This window comes from Alexandromys fortis, unplaced genomic scaffold (genome assembly GCF_014885135.2).
Source record: "Alexandromys fortis isolate MF-2015 unplaced genomic scaffold, M_Fortis_MF-2015_v1.1 scaffold_0, whole genome shotgun sequence".
In the NCBI taxonomy this organism is placed as follows: Eukaryota; Metazoa; Chordata; class Mammalia; order Rodentia; family Cricetidae; genus Alexandromys; species Alexandromys fortis.
In genome coordinates this window covers 28,829,382-28,846,691 of record NW_026067949.1, presented here as the reverse complement: position 1 = coordinate 28,846,691, position 17,310 = coordinate 28,829,382, and the positions used below count along the sequence as shown (strand labels likewise).

General features: G+C 45.2%; 1 protein-coding gene across 8 annotated transcripts in view; it reads left to right on the top strand.

The window, feature by feature from the left end:
• Fryl (FRY like transcription coactivator) overlaps positions 1-17,310 on the top strand; it is a 224,196-nt gene that overhangs the window by 61,005 nt on the left and 145,881 nt on the right. For 6 of the 8 annotated variants that reach the window (XM_050149644.1, XM_050149641.1, XM_050149639.1 and 3 more), the window contains exons 3-4: positions 2,184-2,310; positions 2,735-2,826. The exons of 1 other annotated variant lie outside the window; for it this stretch is intronic. In XM_050149644.1, the coding sequence (XP_050005601.1) occupies positions 2,267-2,310; positions 2,735-2,826 (136 nt within the window). In that variant the 5' untranslated portion in view covers positions 2,184-2,266. Of the gene's footprint in view, positions 1-2,183; positions 2,311-2,734; positions 2,827-17,310 lie in introns of those variants that run through there. One more of the 8 variants, XM_050149642.1, reaches the window with a different exon arrangement.

Below are 17,310 nucleotides of genomic sequence, written 5' to 3'. Positions count from 1 at the left end.
AGTGAGGCCGGATGGGAGCCCAGGCCTCAGGGTATGCTTCGTCCTAGGTGGAGTCACAGCGTCCAGCTTTTGCTCTCTAAGTTGCATTTATTTCTCCTTTTTATCCAGTTCTTATTTATTGCTTGTGTGTCTGTGGCGTGCATGGGTGAGCGCTGGTTCATGTGTGCCACCACACGTGTGGACGTCATGGGGCAACTTTGTGGAGTTGATTCTCTCCATGAACCCTGGAGATGTGACTCAGGCCGTTGGGCTCTCAGGACGAGCACCTTCCCACGTAGCCATCTTCCTGGGCCTGCAGCTGTATTACCCTAATAGTCATCTTGCTCTGTGAGCCGTCCTCAAGGAGAAGGCAAACGGTTTAAATCTCAGAAAGTGTTATGCAGTGTGTGACTATACCAGTAAGAGTTTGTAATATGGGTTTTATGCACTTTGAGGGAGAAAAGATGCCATGTCCAAAGACAAGGAAATTATCAAGAATATGGCAGGAGTGTTGGAATGTGGATATTTTTTCCTTTTTCTTCTCTCCCTTTCCTCCCTCCCTCCCTCCCTCCCTCCCTCCCTCCCTCCCTCCCTTTCTTCCTTTCTTCCTCTTTTTAATTATTTTGGGACACAGTCTTTCTACATAGCCCTGGCTGTCCTGGAACTCACTATGTAGATCATGCTGGCCTTGAACTCACAGATGTCTGCCTGCTTTTGCCTCCCAAATGCTAGAAGTAAAGGTGTGAACCACCACACCCAGCCTGGGTATCACACATAGCTATATACACATATACATACATATACATATACACACACATATACATATATATCAACAGACATATATAGCATATACACACATATATTAATATTTAGAAATACTTGATGGAAAGTAAAATGTTCTAGCAAATCTCAATGATTCTGATTATGAAAAAGTGTTTTATATATACTTATATATTTAAAAATATGTTTATATATAATTTGATATTATATATAAATGTATACTTGTATATAATGCTTATATACTTATAATATATTTATATATTATATGTATTTATAAAGTGAGATGGGGCTTTGAAAATTTAGCCTCTGCTGTGGTTTTGTTGACTTGTTCTTCTTAGTAAATGGAATTTTATTGTTTTATAACTTGACTAAATGAATTTCAAATTGAGAGTTTTAAGTCCGAAGATAGCATGTCAGTTTACCCTTTCTCTTGGGTTGTATATTAACTTCACTAAGGAAAAAGTAATGTAAAGTGAGACGGGTTTGAGTTTCAGAGAACCAGCCCATCTAACTGTTGAGAAGCGCCGAGACCCTCAATGGTAGTAAGACACGGAATACCGTGACGGCACCTGAGCCCTTACAAATGGTGAAAGAGCAGCTCTCTGTGGTCACCGGCTCCATTTTTAGCCACTTTTAGGGAACTGCAGATATGACAGTAGTTCACTGTCCCGAGATCTTTCCAGTTGCTGTAGTAAGATTTGGAAAAACACCCATCCTAAATCAGCTTCATAAGTATGGTTCCTAGTATGTACACGAACTGTCTGGCAATGCTGTATTTTAGCGTGTTATATGACAGTGTGTTAAACGTGGTACTGAATAAGATGTCGGTGTATAGGTGAGGTCAGCAATTGACTTATGAAACCATTACTTGGGAAAGAAAGGGGAGGAAAGTATAGATTAGACCCGAGTGATACACTCATCACCTGCAGATTCTGCTCAACAAATAGAACTGGGGCTAAAAAGATGCTTGGACATTCAAGCAATGTTTGGTAGTTGGTGTTAGAATACTGTGGGTACTCCAACGGGCTACTGTGTATTAGAAAGGCCTTTGTTTTAGAGTCGGGGTATATTCAATTATCTACTTGTGAAATGCTTGGATGTCTGCCTTTCTGCTTCAGAATAATCTGGAGGGTGGGTGGGACATGAAGCTATGAAAGAGATATGATATTCTATCTATGAACTAATTGTTGCATTTGGGAATAATGGAGGCATGTCTTTATGATAGCATTCTTAATAATTTTACACTGGTTGGACAGTTTCCGTAGTTTAAGGAAAAATAAGTTATATGTCATATTGGAGGAGATAGTAGCACTGGGTGGGTGATTGTTCCAAGCGAGGGTAGATATGAACTAACGCTAAAATATCCTTATTATAAACGTCCCTGACAGGAAAATGTTGTCTTTTGTTTTTTTTTTTTTCTTCAGAGACGAAGCCATTTATTTGAATCTGGGCAATTAGCCTCTAAAAGCTCAATTCTCCAAACTGCTTGAGAGTCGTGCAAGATTAGATGCTCCATGTCCCCACCGAGAACTTAGTCTGGAGTGGTACTAGGTAAGGATCACAGGACATACTGCGCGTCAAGGCGACTAAGTGCCTTAAAGGCCGCTTCTTAGCCCCCAGCTTCGATTACAGTTTCTGTGTTGCTCATGTTTCCGGAACTTAAGTGTTACACCTGACATGGTTAACTTAATTGGGAAGAGGTTGATTTTGGCTCATGGTTTTGGAAGTTCTGGTCTGTGAATTGCTATCTCATTGTTTTAGACCAGGAAGCAAAGTGGCAGGTGGGGGTGGGGTGGGGGTGGTGCAGGAGCCCGCACTTCCCTTCAAGAATGACTCCCCAGTGATGTGATTTCTTGGATGTCTACCTTTCAACCATCAGATTAGGGGTCAAACTTTATATCTGGGGGCCATTAGTAGACTTATACAGTTCTCAAAACTATTATTATTTTATTGTATTTTTTTATTATGGGTATAGGTATTTTGCCTTCATGCATGTCTGTACTGTGTGTGCCTGGGGCTCCTGGAGGCCAGAAGAGGGCATCAGATTCCCTAGAACTGGAGTTAGAGGTAACTGACTATAAGCTGCTAAGTGGTTGCTCCGGAGTCTAACCTAGGCCCTGTGCAAGAGCAGCCAGTGTTGTTGACCTCTGAGCCCAGCCCCTATTGGGAAACATTTCAGATATGAACAAATAGCATATTCAAGGTTATGAGAACTGCTCAAAATGCTTAGAAATAGCAAGTAAATGGGTTTTTGTGGCCTTTCGCACAGACTGAGACAGCAGTGAGTACGGTTTGGCCCCTAAAATGTAATGCTGGCCCCTCTGCTCTGTGTCTCGCTCAGGGCAGGGTCTCAGGAAGCTAGTACAGCTGCCAGGCTGTTTACTAGCGACCAGCACAGGACGCAGATTGGGTGAGGAAGGAGAACAGTGCAGGCTCTAAAGGTTTTGCGCCACCCTGCAGGGAGGACTGTAGCTGTGAGAGAAACAAACTGGAGACAGAGGCAGATCTCAGAGCCCTTGGACCTTGCACAAACCCTCATAGAAGCTGTTCGCACCCACTCCCGGGATGAAGGAAACATAGGGGGGTCTCCTCTCTGACACTGCAGCTCCTTCCTTTCCAAGATGTGAAAAGTGACCCAGCAGGTGGCCCTGTGTGCCATAAGCAAACACCAGGGCAACTTCCTGTCTGGCATAAGCCGGGTTCCACACCACTGTGTTGCAGGGCTCCTTAGATAAGAACCCACAAAGGGGCCCAAGGCAGACAGCAGACTTACCACGTAAAGACCGAGGTCACATTCGCAAAGCGAGCACAAGGAAAGAGCGCCCACAGGCAGTGAACCATCTAGGGTAGGAAGCCTAACGGCCTATAATTATGACATATTTTTCTCTTGTTTGTGGTGATTGGGTGAATGGATATTAATTTTATTCCTTTAGGCTCAGAGGAAAGTTGGAAAGGGAATGTGCTTCTTAGAAATGTTTTATAAAAAAAGAAAAAAAAACACAAAATGTTTTTCTAGTCAATATAGTACTGCTTTTGGGAAAGAAATTTAAGTCTTCCCTGTTTTTACATAGACAGAAATTCCCCCATCCTACCCCCACTTGGTGACAGGGTCTCATGTATCCCAGGTTGGCCTGGAATTCACTATGTAGCTGGGGATGACTTTGAACTTCTGATCCTTTTGCCTCCACCTCCTGAGTGCTGGGATTATAGGCGTATCCCACCACATGTGGGGGTTGAACTCATGGCCGTATGCATACGGAGCAAGCAAGCACTCCGTCACCTGAGCTGCCTTCCCAGCCCCCTAGATGGAATTTACATTACTCTTCAATCTTCTTTGAGACTTAGTACTAAACTAAAGCTTCACCATGCGGGACCTTCAGACTGGATTTGTCAATGGATTAAACAGAGTCATTGGCCCTTTAAGTCCTGTGGTTTGTCTGACTCAATCTTTAGACATGTTACTGTTCTGTGTATTTTCATGTCGTATAGTGGAAGAAAGTGATCGTGCATGCATGTGTTTCACTGTGTGAATTTGATTTCTGAAGTTATTAGATATGTGTCCTGTGAAGTCACAAACACAGTTAGCAGGTCACTCCCACCTCCTGTACTCCGTTTGCTTGTTCAAGGCCCTCTCCCGCACTTGATTCCCCACCAGAAGGCAGGCACCGAGGCCTGAGGGCAGTAGGTGACTCTGACCTGGGTTTTACAGCCCTTTCGTGTGTGTGTGTGTGTGTGTGTGTGTGTGTGTGTGTGTGTGTGTACGCCTTGGTGACATCGCCATAGTGGGGTTAGCTCCATGGGCTCTTGTTATCACACGAGTAGAATGTGCAGTTTGAAAGCAACGCTCTGATGCTGATGACTACAGTTATTAAATTTTAATATTAACTTCTCGAATTCTGTAGCATGATGTCTTAGATGAATCTGTTTTGCCAATTACCCTTCGATGATCTATTCCAGGGTTTCTACTTCTGTGGACTATGCTCGATTGTAAAGGGGATTTGTGTGTGTGTGTGTGTCTGTCTGTCTGTCTGTCTGTCTGTGTGTATTTAAAAGTTCTCACTGGCACAGCCTCGTGTTCCGTGTAAGTTGTGCGATCTGGTAGTGAGTTTTCAAAATGATAAGAATTATCTTCTGAGTCCAAGTTACTGTCGCGTGCTACAGAGCTTAAGTGTATTGGAAAGAAAGGGTACACTCCAGAACAAAGTGAATTTATTTTTACATTATCACAGTGAAGGCTGTCAGAGTTTTAAATGGTAAACCCGATCGATGCTAAGCATTTTATAGTCTGAGAATTGCAGCTAACACCCACTGTAGAAGGGCGCGCATATGTGGCCTGTAGTTTTCACAGACGGTGACTGCTTGGCCTGTTATCGGCACAAACAGTGATGTCCTCAAAAATCAGCTTCCCAGCAGCTGCTGCTGGGTGACCTGCTGGGCTCTAGCACCGCCTAAGCTCACATGACGACGCCTCTTTGCTCTTTGCCTCAGATAGTATAGCCCTTAACTACAGTCATCAAGGAAGTTGGTCCCTGTACCTTTCCTTGTGCTCCTGGGTCTAGTAATGTAGAAGGACCTTACGATGGATTTTTTAAAGCGGGTTGTGCCTCCTGCCTTTTCTGGGGACCTGGTTTTGGATGCTGGCGATAAGGCCCAAGGAACGTCCCCCAGATTGCTTAAGGTGCGAAGGCTGTGCTCCACTGCCTCCGAGAGGACAGTGGGTGACCCAGGCGGGAGTAAGCTGTGCGGAAATCATGATGACGGATGTCACCATCAGCAGATAGGTAACGTAAACACGCGTTGCTTTCAGTTCTTTCAAGACTTACTATAAGAAAGTAATTATTTTTCAAGTGAGACTTAAGTGTTAAAAATGTATAATAAAGTAGCTATATTTAGCCTGAGTCTTTAGAAAGTTTTGTTTTGATTTAGAAAGAGAGAGAGAGAGACAAGTGATGTAAAATAGAACCAGAGCATCAGGCCTGATCATTTTGATGGTCTTTGGGAAATATGCTGAGAAAGTATTATTAAAAACTCTTGTTATTAAACCCATGAGATATGAAGAGAAGCAAATAAGGTACTGGGTCTGATCTGCCCACTAGAAAAGTGACTTTTTTTTTGTCTTAAAAAAAAGCTGCCTTCTTGTTGTATCCTAAAGATAAACAAGTATTTGGGTAGGCTGTACCTCAGTGGTAGAGGGAGCGCTTGGCATGTGGATGGCCCCGTGTGGGGTGTTGAGCCCTATGAAAGAGCGAGCCTCAGAGCACACAAGGATTACTGCACATCGTCCTATTTTTGTTACAAAAATCAATTTTATATGGCGAATGGAAAGATGCCCTGTTTGAAATTTCTGATTGAGATGCTTCCGCCGCATCTTGTTGGAAATCCATAAGAAGCAGCGCTCTGAGGGCCCTGGTGCCTGCTTGACCGCCACTGCAGCACAGGTGTGTCTGTCTCGTGTAAAACACACCGGAGCGCGTGGATCCAGGGATTGGCCCAGCTGGCCTTTTAAGCGTGAGCACGAATAAGATTTACTCAGCTCCAGCTTTGAGTCACTAGAATAATATATAATTAATTATTCATTTTTATGTCAGTTCATGTCTTCCGGTGATTGCTTCTTAGAGTAAATTTCCACACACTTTTTAAAATTTGCGTAGACATTGGGCTGTTACCTTAAAGAGTTTCCAATCTAAATCTCAGGCAGGATTTGGCAGCAGCCTCTGTTACTTGTATTCTCCCCAGCATTGTTTCATGTCAGCTTAAAAAAAGTATAGTTGTAGTTATGAGAAACCGTAGATTCCACTTTAAATATACCAATTATGTAAAAGAATGGGGAGGTTTTTTTTTTTTTTAAAACAAAGTATGTGTTGGGGCGCACAGTCCCCCAGGCACTGCAGAAGGTGCAGCCTAGCTCTCCACCAGCGCATCTGCCAGGGCTGCACTATGTCCTGTCTCCAAACAGACCAAAGAAGCAGATTCTCCCTGTTTGGTGGCTGGCTTTGGTTGGGCAGCTCTTCTCGATGTTGAAAATCTTTGCCTCTGTCCATGGCTTAACTGCTGTCAGGCGTTAGCTGTTTTGAAGTTTCTCACACTTGTAGAGGGTGAGGAGGCAAGGAAAGCACTTTGTCTGCCTTTTAGCTTGAATCAAAACCCTGGGTTTCAGCCTGCGACCTGTCATGTTCAACAGTGAGTGCACGCCCGTGTGCAGCTGTGTAAGGCGCTCGAAATCTTTCTCCTTTCATTTTCAGTCCCGAGACACTTAAGTCTTTCCTGGTTGTGCGACACACCTGCCTTGGTGGTTGATGTTGAACTGTAACGGCCACACCTGCTTTATGGTCCCTTTTATTTCTAAACTTGACCTGTGGTGGTTTTTCTTCAAATGACCGCACTCTTTCTAGTACCGCGTCCACGTTACAAAGTATACTAATCTGATTTCTGCAATTCCTGTTAAAGAAGGACTCTGTCTCCTTTTAGTTTTTATTATTGTGTGTGTGGGTGCATATGTGGGAGGTCAGAGGACACTTTGGGGAGTGTTTGTTCCTTTCACCTTTCCCTGGGATCCAGGGAGGGAACTCAATTGTCAGGCTTGTGCAGTTAAGTGCTTTTACCTGCTGAGTCATCTCTCCAGCCCTAGGTTTTTTTGGTGTGTGTGTGTGTGTGTATGTGCACCACAGCCTACATGGGGAGGTCAGATGATGAATTTTGGGAATCAGTCCTCACCTTCCACTGTGGGACCTGGGATTCTAACGCAGATCACCAGGTTAGCTTGGGAAGTGCTTTTGCCCAGGGAACTCACAGAGTGCACACCCCCACCCCACCCCTCCCCACAGGCTAGAAAGCTGGCTCAGCAGTTCAGAGCACTTGCTCCTCTTCTAGAGGATGTGGTTCAGTTCTCAGCACCCACGTGGCGGCACACGACTGCCAATAACTCTAGTTCTGGGGGATCTGGTACCCTTCTGGCCTCCACGGGCAGCAGACCCCAGTGTGCATACTAGATTCAGGCACCCACATACCCACATAGAAACATGGCAGTTCCCTCCCTCCCCCTTCTCCGTTCTCCTACCCCCTCCCCATTGTGTTAGATTTTCTGTTATGACACAATACCAGAGAAAAGAAGTGTAAGGAGGAAATGATGGCTTCTGGCTCCTGGTTTCAGTCCCCCATAGCCAAGGTGAGCAGCGCCCATCGTGGCGTCCAGGAAGCAGAGAGAGGGGTTGCCTGTTCTTGGAGGCTGGGATCCCAGGCAGTGGGGTGGTGCTAGCCACAGGCAGGCAAGCCTTCTGCTCCCAGTTAGCTCACTCTGGAAATGCCCAGGGTTGTACTTTCCTAGCAACGTTTTCCATGTAGCCAGGTCATTTGCGTGACTAACCACCACAAGGATGTCATTCCCTGATTAAGGGTTTGTAGGATGTGTAACTTCTTACCCAAGGTTAAAGGGACACACTGAAGGAGTGTGTATGAATCTGATCCTTCTTTTTTTCTTTTCTTTTTTGAGACATTGTTTTACTATGTAGCATTGATTGTCCTGGAGCTCACTGTGGCGCTCACTGGGATCTGCCTGCTTCTGCCTCCAGAGTGCTAGGATTAAAGGCATGCACCACCACCACCCAGCAGATTTATTTCTTTTTAAAAATTCTGTGTTTAGATCTGTCTGTCTGGGTCTGTGGGGGTTTGACCATGTGAGTACAGTGCACGTGGAAGCCAGAGGCATCAGATTCCTGGAGTTGCAGGTGGTATAAACTGCTAGATGTAGGTGTGGGAGCTGAGTTCAGGCTTCTACAAGGGAAGTACCCACTCTTAAGCCACTGAGTTGTGTGTTTCCAGCTCCAGATTCCCTTTCTTTTTCTTTTTTTTAAGTGGCTAAACAAAGCTTAAAAATGAAAACAAGTAATAATCAAAGAAAAGATTTCTGTTATTAGACTAAACAGTATAAAACGAAACAAAACCAAAAACCGCAGACAAAGGCTTGGAAAATGTATCTTCTCTGTAACAGCAGGCTCCCCTCCCAGCCCAGCCCATGATGGTTGTTATTTTATTTTTTTGTTTCTTGAGTTAGTGTCTCATGTAGGCTAGGCTGGCCCCAGACCTACTGTGTAGCTAAGGATAACCTTAATTCTCAGTCCTGATCTCTCCACCTCCCAAACTCTAGAATCACATGCGGGCTTCATCCCGTGACCAGTAGTGCGGTTTTCAAGCACACATTCATTCATGACTGTCCTTAAACTTCCCTTTGACTTGTTGGCAGTGGCCAAAGAAAGCGGCTGAACAAAGCTGGCCCTGGGCTGCTTTCCCATGCCCCTTTCCTCGCACGCACATCAGATCAGTGTGGCTTTCAGTCCTCACCTGAGAGCCTCGATTTGCCGGAGATAGTGACTGATATGGGCCCACAACTGGCCAAAGTGCAGAGAAACAGGGACTAAGTGCTCTGCTCTAAAGGAAACGAGCATTACCTCCGTGCGCCTGCCCCAGGCCAAGGGATCTCTGTGGAGAGGGGTCAGGAAGAGTGAGAGCCAGAGGGCATAAAAGGCTGCAGGGGAACATCTGGACACGCAGGGCAGCTGTTCGTAGGGACTCACAACCACTGCGCAGTGTGCACAAGACCCGCGCTAGCTGAAACCAGACCGAGTCCCAGCAGGGAGAGGTGTGGATGGATTTTTCTTTGGACTGCCAGCTCACAAAAAATGAGACGAGACTTATTATTAATTATGAAAACTCGGCTGAGAGTTTATGCTTGTTTCCAACTAGCTCTTATAATTTAAAATAACTCATTTTTTAAAAATTAATCTACATTCTACCACGTGACTTTTACCACTATTCCATTTTGTGTGTTGGACTTGTTCAGCATCTGGCTGGCTTCTTCTTTGTTCCTCCCAGCATCCTCTGTCCTGAGAATCCTGCCTGGCTATTGACTATTTGGCTTTTTATTAAACAAACCATAGTGACACGTGGTCACAGTGTAGGAAAGGTTATTCCATAGCAGAGGGGGGAGTTAGGCACACCATCACCATTACCTTTATCAGAGCTCTATCATCTTGTCGAAGAGTAAGCCTAGAATCAAGGCTTCTTTGATTCCGCAGTCTGTCCCTGAGTCAGTTGGTCTGTCGTACAAAGTTTCTGAGATTCAACTATCCCATGCTCCTGCAAGTCCTTGATTGTATTTACATAATGATAGAAAAAGAAATTAAAATTTGCAGATGCAAGAAGCTGTGTGAGCCGGTGACTTGCCCCCCAGCCCCCAGGGCGGTAGTGTAGCCAGAAGCTATGAAAATACCAACTGGAACTGTTTCTCAAGGAGGTGCGGGAGTTTTGTAATTTGTTGTTTTAAGGTAAGGTATTATACTTTACTGGCATGCACAGTGTGGTTCTGCTTTGCCTTGACCTTTTCCCAGTAATCCTCCTGCCTCAGCCTCCTTAATGCTGGGATTAAAAACGGAAGCCACCGTATTCCGCTAGTTTTATTTGTTTAATGAAAGGAGAAATTAAGCTTATGGAGAAATTCTGTGTAAATGGTAGGGGATAGATGGATGTACTTATTCTCCTAGAGAGGAAATGATACGTAATGTCATTGGCTTTTGGAAAGTTTTTATTATGGGAGACAGAGACAGACAGATCTGTGTGAGTTTGAGACCAGCCTGGTCTACATAGTGAGTTCCCGGATAGCCAGGGCTGTGTAGAGAGAACATTGCAAAAAATTTGTCTTTAATTACTTTTATTTAGTGTGTGTGTGTGTGTGCGCGCACACACCTGTGTTTGCGTGTGGCATAGTGCACATACAGAGGGCAAAAGAAGTCAGTTCTCTATTCCATCTTGTGCGGTTCAGGGATGGGGATTTCGGGTACAGGTTGGTGGCAGGCCCATTTTTACACTAAGCCGTTCCACCAGCCCGTCTGAAGGTTTTTGTTCCTAAGGGATTTTCAACAAGGTTGGGATGTAGATGCATTGTGTGTCATGTGAGAGGCTCCACAGAGAACAGTCTGGCTTAGAAAATACTAGTAATTGTAGGACAGAAATATGCATGAAGTGAAGATATTAGTAGGTCATTATTTGAAGAACAGTTTTTCTGTTAGTCTTTTTTCCATTTTGAACTTTCTTTAAATATGGCATAGACTAATATTTTAAAAACCATTATGACGTCCTTGAACAACCCAGTGCATTCCAGTATCTTCTGCTGGTAGCAGTGCTCCAGAGCCCAGCAGCTGTGGAGTCCCACTGCCGCCATCCTCCCAATAGGCAGTGCTCCAGAGCCCAGCAGCTGTGGAGTCCCACTGCCGCCATCCTCCCAATAGGCTGTGCTCCCGCACACAGCAGCTGTGGAGTCCCCACTGCCGCCATCCTCCCAATAGGCAGTGCTCCCGCGCACAGCAGCTGTGGAGTCCTCACAGCCACCATTCTCCCAATAGGCCGAGCTGTGGGACTGACTGAGTTGGCTGTTGTTTTAACCAAACCTGTTTATGCCAATTCCAGCTCGCTGTTGGGATTACATAATTAATTGCATATTACATAATGTGGTAAAGGATGAGACTGGAGCGAGCGTTGTTTTGGTGTGTCCAGAGGTGGACGCTCTGGACAGACCCCACGAAGGCGGATTTCCAGAGAGAAAATGTTGTACGCCAAACAGGCCAGAGAAGCGTGCAAGACTGGAGTTTTGCCCTGGAATACTTTCTGAAACTGAACAGCGTAGCCAGTGTCCATGGCTTTGGTCTTAGTGACAGGGCCCGGGCACTGTGTCAGGAAGCTGAGAATTAAACGTGAATTTAACATTTGAAGTTAAAATCAAACCTCAGTGGGTCTTTTTCCCCCTCATCCTCTGATCCCTACTTGAGTAGAGCTTTTAAATTAAATGGTTAGCCGTCTTACTGTAAGGGACTCTCCTGTGCACGGCTGTTCCGTATTGTAATACCACTGAAGAAGTAAATCGTTTGTTTGGCATATCTAGTTCCTATACAAAATAAAAGGGGTCAGGATGATCAAACAAATGTAGTCTTGATTTATTCATGAGATGCTTCAGCATCCTTCTGGCTTTTGGGGAACATCCTGATTGTGTGATTAAAGACTGACAGACACCATGGCTGGAGTGGACAGCTCAGTAGTGCGAGACCCTGGGTGTGATCCCAGACTCCTCAAAAGGCAACAACAGAAAACGTACTTCGCTGACAAATATTGCAGCCATAGCATTCTCTCTAGGCATACGAGCGGGTGGGAAGGAAATACAGTTACTGATTGAGAATGCACCGTGCTATCTTCTGAGTTTTGATGAACACCACGTAGACAGTCTGATCCTGAAATTCGGACTGTGTGTTTCCACAGAGTCTTTGCATCACCAGGGCTATTGTTCTTCTGCTAGGATTAACCTCAGTTCTGTTATTATTGATGCCGCTTGTAGTCAAGAGTGCCAATGTAAAGGACAAAAAGCACACAACATTTTGTTAATGCTACATCGTTTAGGCGAAGCTGGGGGATTGAACTCACGGTGAGGCAAACCCGTTCCCACTGACCTGTATTTTCAGCCTTCTTTTTCCTTTTAATTTTGAGGCAGGACTCCCAACATCATCCAGATTGGCCTTGAACTCGGTCTTTAGCTCAGGCAGGCTTTGAACATAGGCTCCCCCGCTTCAGCCTCCAGTAGCTGGACCACAGGCATTTGCTAGTGGGCTGATCAACACCTGATTCTTTTAATTGCCAGGAGCAGAGGCAGCGATAGGGGAACACAACAGATGTCGACAATTAGGATGAAAGAGCTTGTGATCACGTTGCGCTCCAGGCTCTGCTTGGTTTGCTGGCCACTGGAATGATCTGCTACTAGTCCCGTGTCCTGCTTCCCCACTCAGACCTAGAACATCCACTGACCTGAGTGCGGAGGCCTGTAGCCGAGACTCCAACACTCAGAAGGATTGCGAGCTCAAGGGTAGCTTGGACTACAAAGTGAGACCTTGACTTACAAAAGAGGGGAGGTGTTGGGTAGAAAGTGAGCTGCGTTTTTAGGTGTGTTCTGGGGTTCAGAATCTAGTAGTAACTGCTTAGTGGCTGTTACTGGCCTTAGTTTTCATGATTATAAAAAAAGTTAGCAAACTTGATGCATTGTTCAATAAAAGGTGGTAAAATTACTTGAAAAACTTGGAGTTTTGGTTTGAAGGTAAATGAATCACTTCAATTAAAAACACCTCCTTAGAGCATTGCATCAGAACACATTTTCGAGGACTGTGGATCTCCATCTTTGGTTACACATAATTCCAGAGTGTTTTAGTAGGTGACATATGGCTAGGTGGACGCTCTCTCGAGCTTGGGTTATTGGGCATTTCAGCTTCCTCCTTTGTCTACACCGTGTTCTCCTCCAAATAGCCATTGTCAAACAATTGTATGATTTAGAAATGAGCATGACCACATCCCATCTATAATTTCTTGTAGTTAGACTTTCCTTTCTGCTGCCAGCCTGAAATAACGACAGAGACTTGTGACCGCTCAGCCTTTGCTTAGGCTCGCCCTCTGCTAGCTCGTATAACCTGCTTCTGTCAATCTGCGTTCGGCCTTGTGGCTTTTACCTTTCCTCAGTACAGGATGTCCAACTTGCCCCGAGTCTGCTGGTGAATTCCGTGTTCCTAGATTTCCCCCTCCACTTCCTCTCTCTCCCCGGAAATCACACCTATCCTCTCCTGCCTAGCTATTGGCCATTCCTCTCTTTATTAAACCAATCAGAAGGCGCCTTGGGTAGAGACACATCTTTACAGTGGGGACAGCTATTCCGCAACAATTTCACGGCCTCACCATTTTGTAGCAAGGCTCGTTTGAGACAAGTCTCTCCAGGCTGTGCATGGTTACATTCAAAACATGGAAGTGCTTAACTGCACTTAACTGCATTCGGGTCAGGATCTTTATTTCTCTGAGGTTAGGAAAGGATTTGTAGGAAGCACACTGCATTTGTTCCCCTGTTAAGGGACCTCCACAGCTCCCTGTCTGTGTCACTTGCTGTGACTGACCCGAGTCAGATGGCCAACGTTGAGTCAGTGTGTACTGACTGCTGTGGTAATACAGGAGGCTGGGATATTGTCATGTGTCATCTAAGGATGTTGTGGTCAGTCGTGGGCCACACGTATGGTGAAGATCCTATGAGACTCATCACTGATGTCATAGCTGTCCTGGTTTATGGTCAGTGATGTTTACAGAAGGGCAGAATGGCCTGCCACTGTGTTTCTCTGACTCTATCCCCATTGTTCAATAATGTTCTTGTTGTGTTCCTCATATCCAGGCGTTTAACCATTGTTCCAGGTCTCCTTACCCATCTGTTCCTAATGTTTTAGTCCCAATCCACCCAGGATCCTCCAGGACCAGTCCAGATTTTATAAGCCAGAGGGCGTTGCCTGCTTTCCTGGTGAATGGTTTATTAAGAAGCGAAAGGAGAGAAGTATATAATGTAGGGTTACTGTAAATGGAATAAGAGAAATATATAAACACTAGTTAAGCATTTCTGAATAATATGATCTATATAACATAGGTCATAAAGTCATAAAAATGTGAACAAGACAATAAAAACATCTAGGAGGTAGTGAGATACAGTGGTGTGCCTGTACTCTTGTCTTCAGGAGGCCGAGTCAGCAGGTTTGGAACACAGTCAGAGCAGGTCACAAACTCGAACAAACACACCTCACCAGAACAGAACACAAGGCAAAACACACTCAAGAAAATCATAAAGATGTGTTTAAAGACCAGGTTCTGGTGAGTAAAGCCATATTTGAGTGGAAAATGTAACTAAGGGATTATCCTAGGAAGATTCAATAGCAATTAGAGCGCCATAAAGAAAATTCAGGAAGCAGACACAGCCCAAGGGCCGACTCTGCCCAGGTCCGAAGAGTGGCCTTGGGTTCAAGGATGGTTATCCTGCTGGCTAAAGCTCCTTTTCTGGTGGCTTCCTCAAACTGTCGGGTGGGTGGGGCCTAGAGCTCCAGGCTGACTTTCTAACCTCACTTCCTCGTGTGCTAGCTTCTGCTAGTCCGTTTAATATAAAAATGTTAGCTCTTGGAGGGTTGAGTTGGCCTGACTTTATGTGGGAAGCCCCAGGGCTCAGTCCTATAACACTCGGTTGAGAAACGTGTGGCAAGAGCCGGTTGAGGACCTGGAGGCTGCTGCCTCTGGCTCCGGTCTCAGATGTGCCAAAGCAGGCTTGTTTGTAGTCGCTAACCACGGCAGGTGCCTGGTGCCGTATTTAGCTCACCCACTTTTCCTTCTTCGCCATAAAGCACATTGCTCAGTGGGCAGTGGTTCCTGAGAAAAACCAGCCTTCTATTAGTTCCAAAGTCACAAAAAGAAGGAAGGAAGGAAGGAAGGAAGGAAGGAAGGAAGGAAGGAAGGAAGGAAGGAAGGAAGGAAGGAAGGAAGGAAGGAAGAAAGGAAGGAAGGAAGGAAGCGAGGGAGGGGAGAACCTCACACCAAGCAAGTGCAGATGTATAGTAGACTTCCTGTAAAAACCCAGAGGGTAAATATCTTAGGGCTTGTAGGCTGTGCATCTCTGTTAGCATACCCAGCTTTGTAGAGCCAGGGCAGCCACGGATGATTCATGGGTGACTGTGCAAGACACATCCCAGTGTGGCTTTGTTTACACAAACACAACAGGTTTGCCCTGGGAACCAGAGTTGTCTGACAGTTAAAATATAATAGAGAAAAGGCTATTGCTAAGGTCAGGGAACAGACTTACCTCCCCACGGACGCCACAGCCACCAGCAGCTTTGATGAGGTCTGCCATTATAGTTCCTTGTATCTTATGTAGCCCTTAGAAGAGTGTTTTATCTGTAGCAGGTGCTCAGTAAATACCAGTTCGCTATCCGTTACCTCACGCTAAACTTCAGGGAATATGATAAGTGGCCATAAAGTCTCTCAAAATTAAAAAAAAAAACAAACAAAACAAAATAAACCAGGCTCCTGTGACCCAGCGACAGTTTTCGGAAGGCCAGCTGGTCTACTCTTTAAAGATAACATCTGTTGGCTCGCCACATTCCCTTTTTGCCCTCAGTGCCCTGTGTGGAGTTCTGCTTTTGTCAACCCCGCCGGTCAATGTCCGTCTCACAATGGAACCCTTTGTCTAACCAGGCGAGAGTTGGGCTTCCACCCGCCTCTCCCCGTCCTGCCGTTTATGTGGATAGGATCCACACTGCCATTTTTCAGTCATAAAATTTATTGAACCTGGCTCTTTGTTAAAAATATCCATGCTGGGTACGGAGGTACACACCTGTGGTGCCAGCCCGTGGGGGGTGGTGGTGGAGACTGTGGGCGTAGGGGTTCACAGCAAACTCTAGAGCAGCCTGGGCTACGTGAGACCCTCTGTCAAGAGAAGGAAAAAGAAAGAATGAAGGGAAGATTCATTATAAAGGGAAGTTAGTCTCAAACAGGTATAGATGGATGGCGCTCAAAATTAGAACCCATCTGCTCGCCTTTGAAGGTGTATTTTTCTAAATTCTGCTTCTGCTAAAGCAAGCATGTCATCATTGATTGATTTAAATTGTTAAATAATAGTCCCGGATACCTTTCAGGTGGAGATTATACCTATTTGTCTGCTCTAATTTATTCTTGTTCCTCCACGTAGACCTTAGATGGATTTTCCGTTTTTAACGTGTAATTTAAGTGCAGGTCGCTCAGTCTTTTACGGTGTGTATAGAAGTATTAGTCAGAACATTTTTCTAGTTCTCTTGCTAAAGAAACCTGTTAAAAATTGAGACATTCTTTGTAGGGAATATAGAAATTCTCATTATTCTTGGACCTCTGAATTTTCCCATTCTATAAGAAAGATAATGCTGCTATGAAGACCGGCTCAGCTGTTTAGATCAGGTGGCTCACACTGCCTGTTTCTCCAGACCTAAGGGATCTGACGCCCTCTTCTGGTCTCTGTTGACAGCTACACACATGATAGTATTCACACAGACGCATACACATACATCTAAATAAAAACAAAATCTTAAAAAAAAAGTTACCATAAGCACATTTTGTGTGTGTGTATGTGTGTGTGTGTCACACGTAGGTGTTTGTGCACATGTGCGCACACGGCTGTGGAGGGTAGAGGTTGATGTCAGGTCTTTCTCCTTGTTCTCCACCTCATCTTCTTAGGGCAGAGTATTTCCCAGAGACTGGAGTGCACAGCTGGCCAGCCAGCCCTCGCGACTGTCCTGTCTGTCGCCCCAACACTGTGATCGCAGGCACCCATCTTATTCACTGGTGGTGGGGACTGAACTCGGGCCTTCATAGGCACTTCAGGGACTGAGCCGCCTCCCCAGCTCCCTTAGTGTAAGCCTCACACGTCACTGTGCTCACCATGGGCATACCTAAAACTGGTCCCAGTACTCAGAATGTAAAGGCGGAAGGGTCATGAGTTCAAGGCCAGCCCAGCCGACACAACAATATGGTGCCTCAAACTACAGTAAACAAAAATCAAGACAGATCACTCAGGGAGCTCCTATGAAAAATGAACCGTGACTTTACAACATTTAAAATAGGGCTTGAAAGACTACTAAAAATTTGAAGTTAGACTCTCTCGAATACAGTGCTTTTTAGCACACATTAGCCAGGCATGGCCCC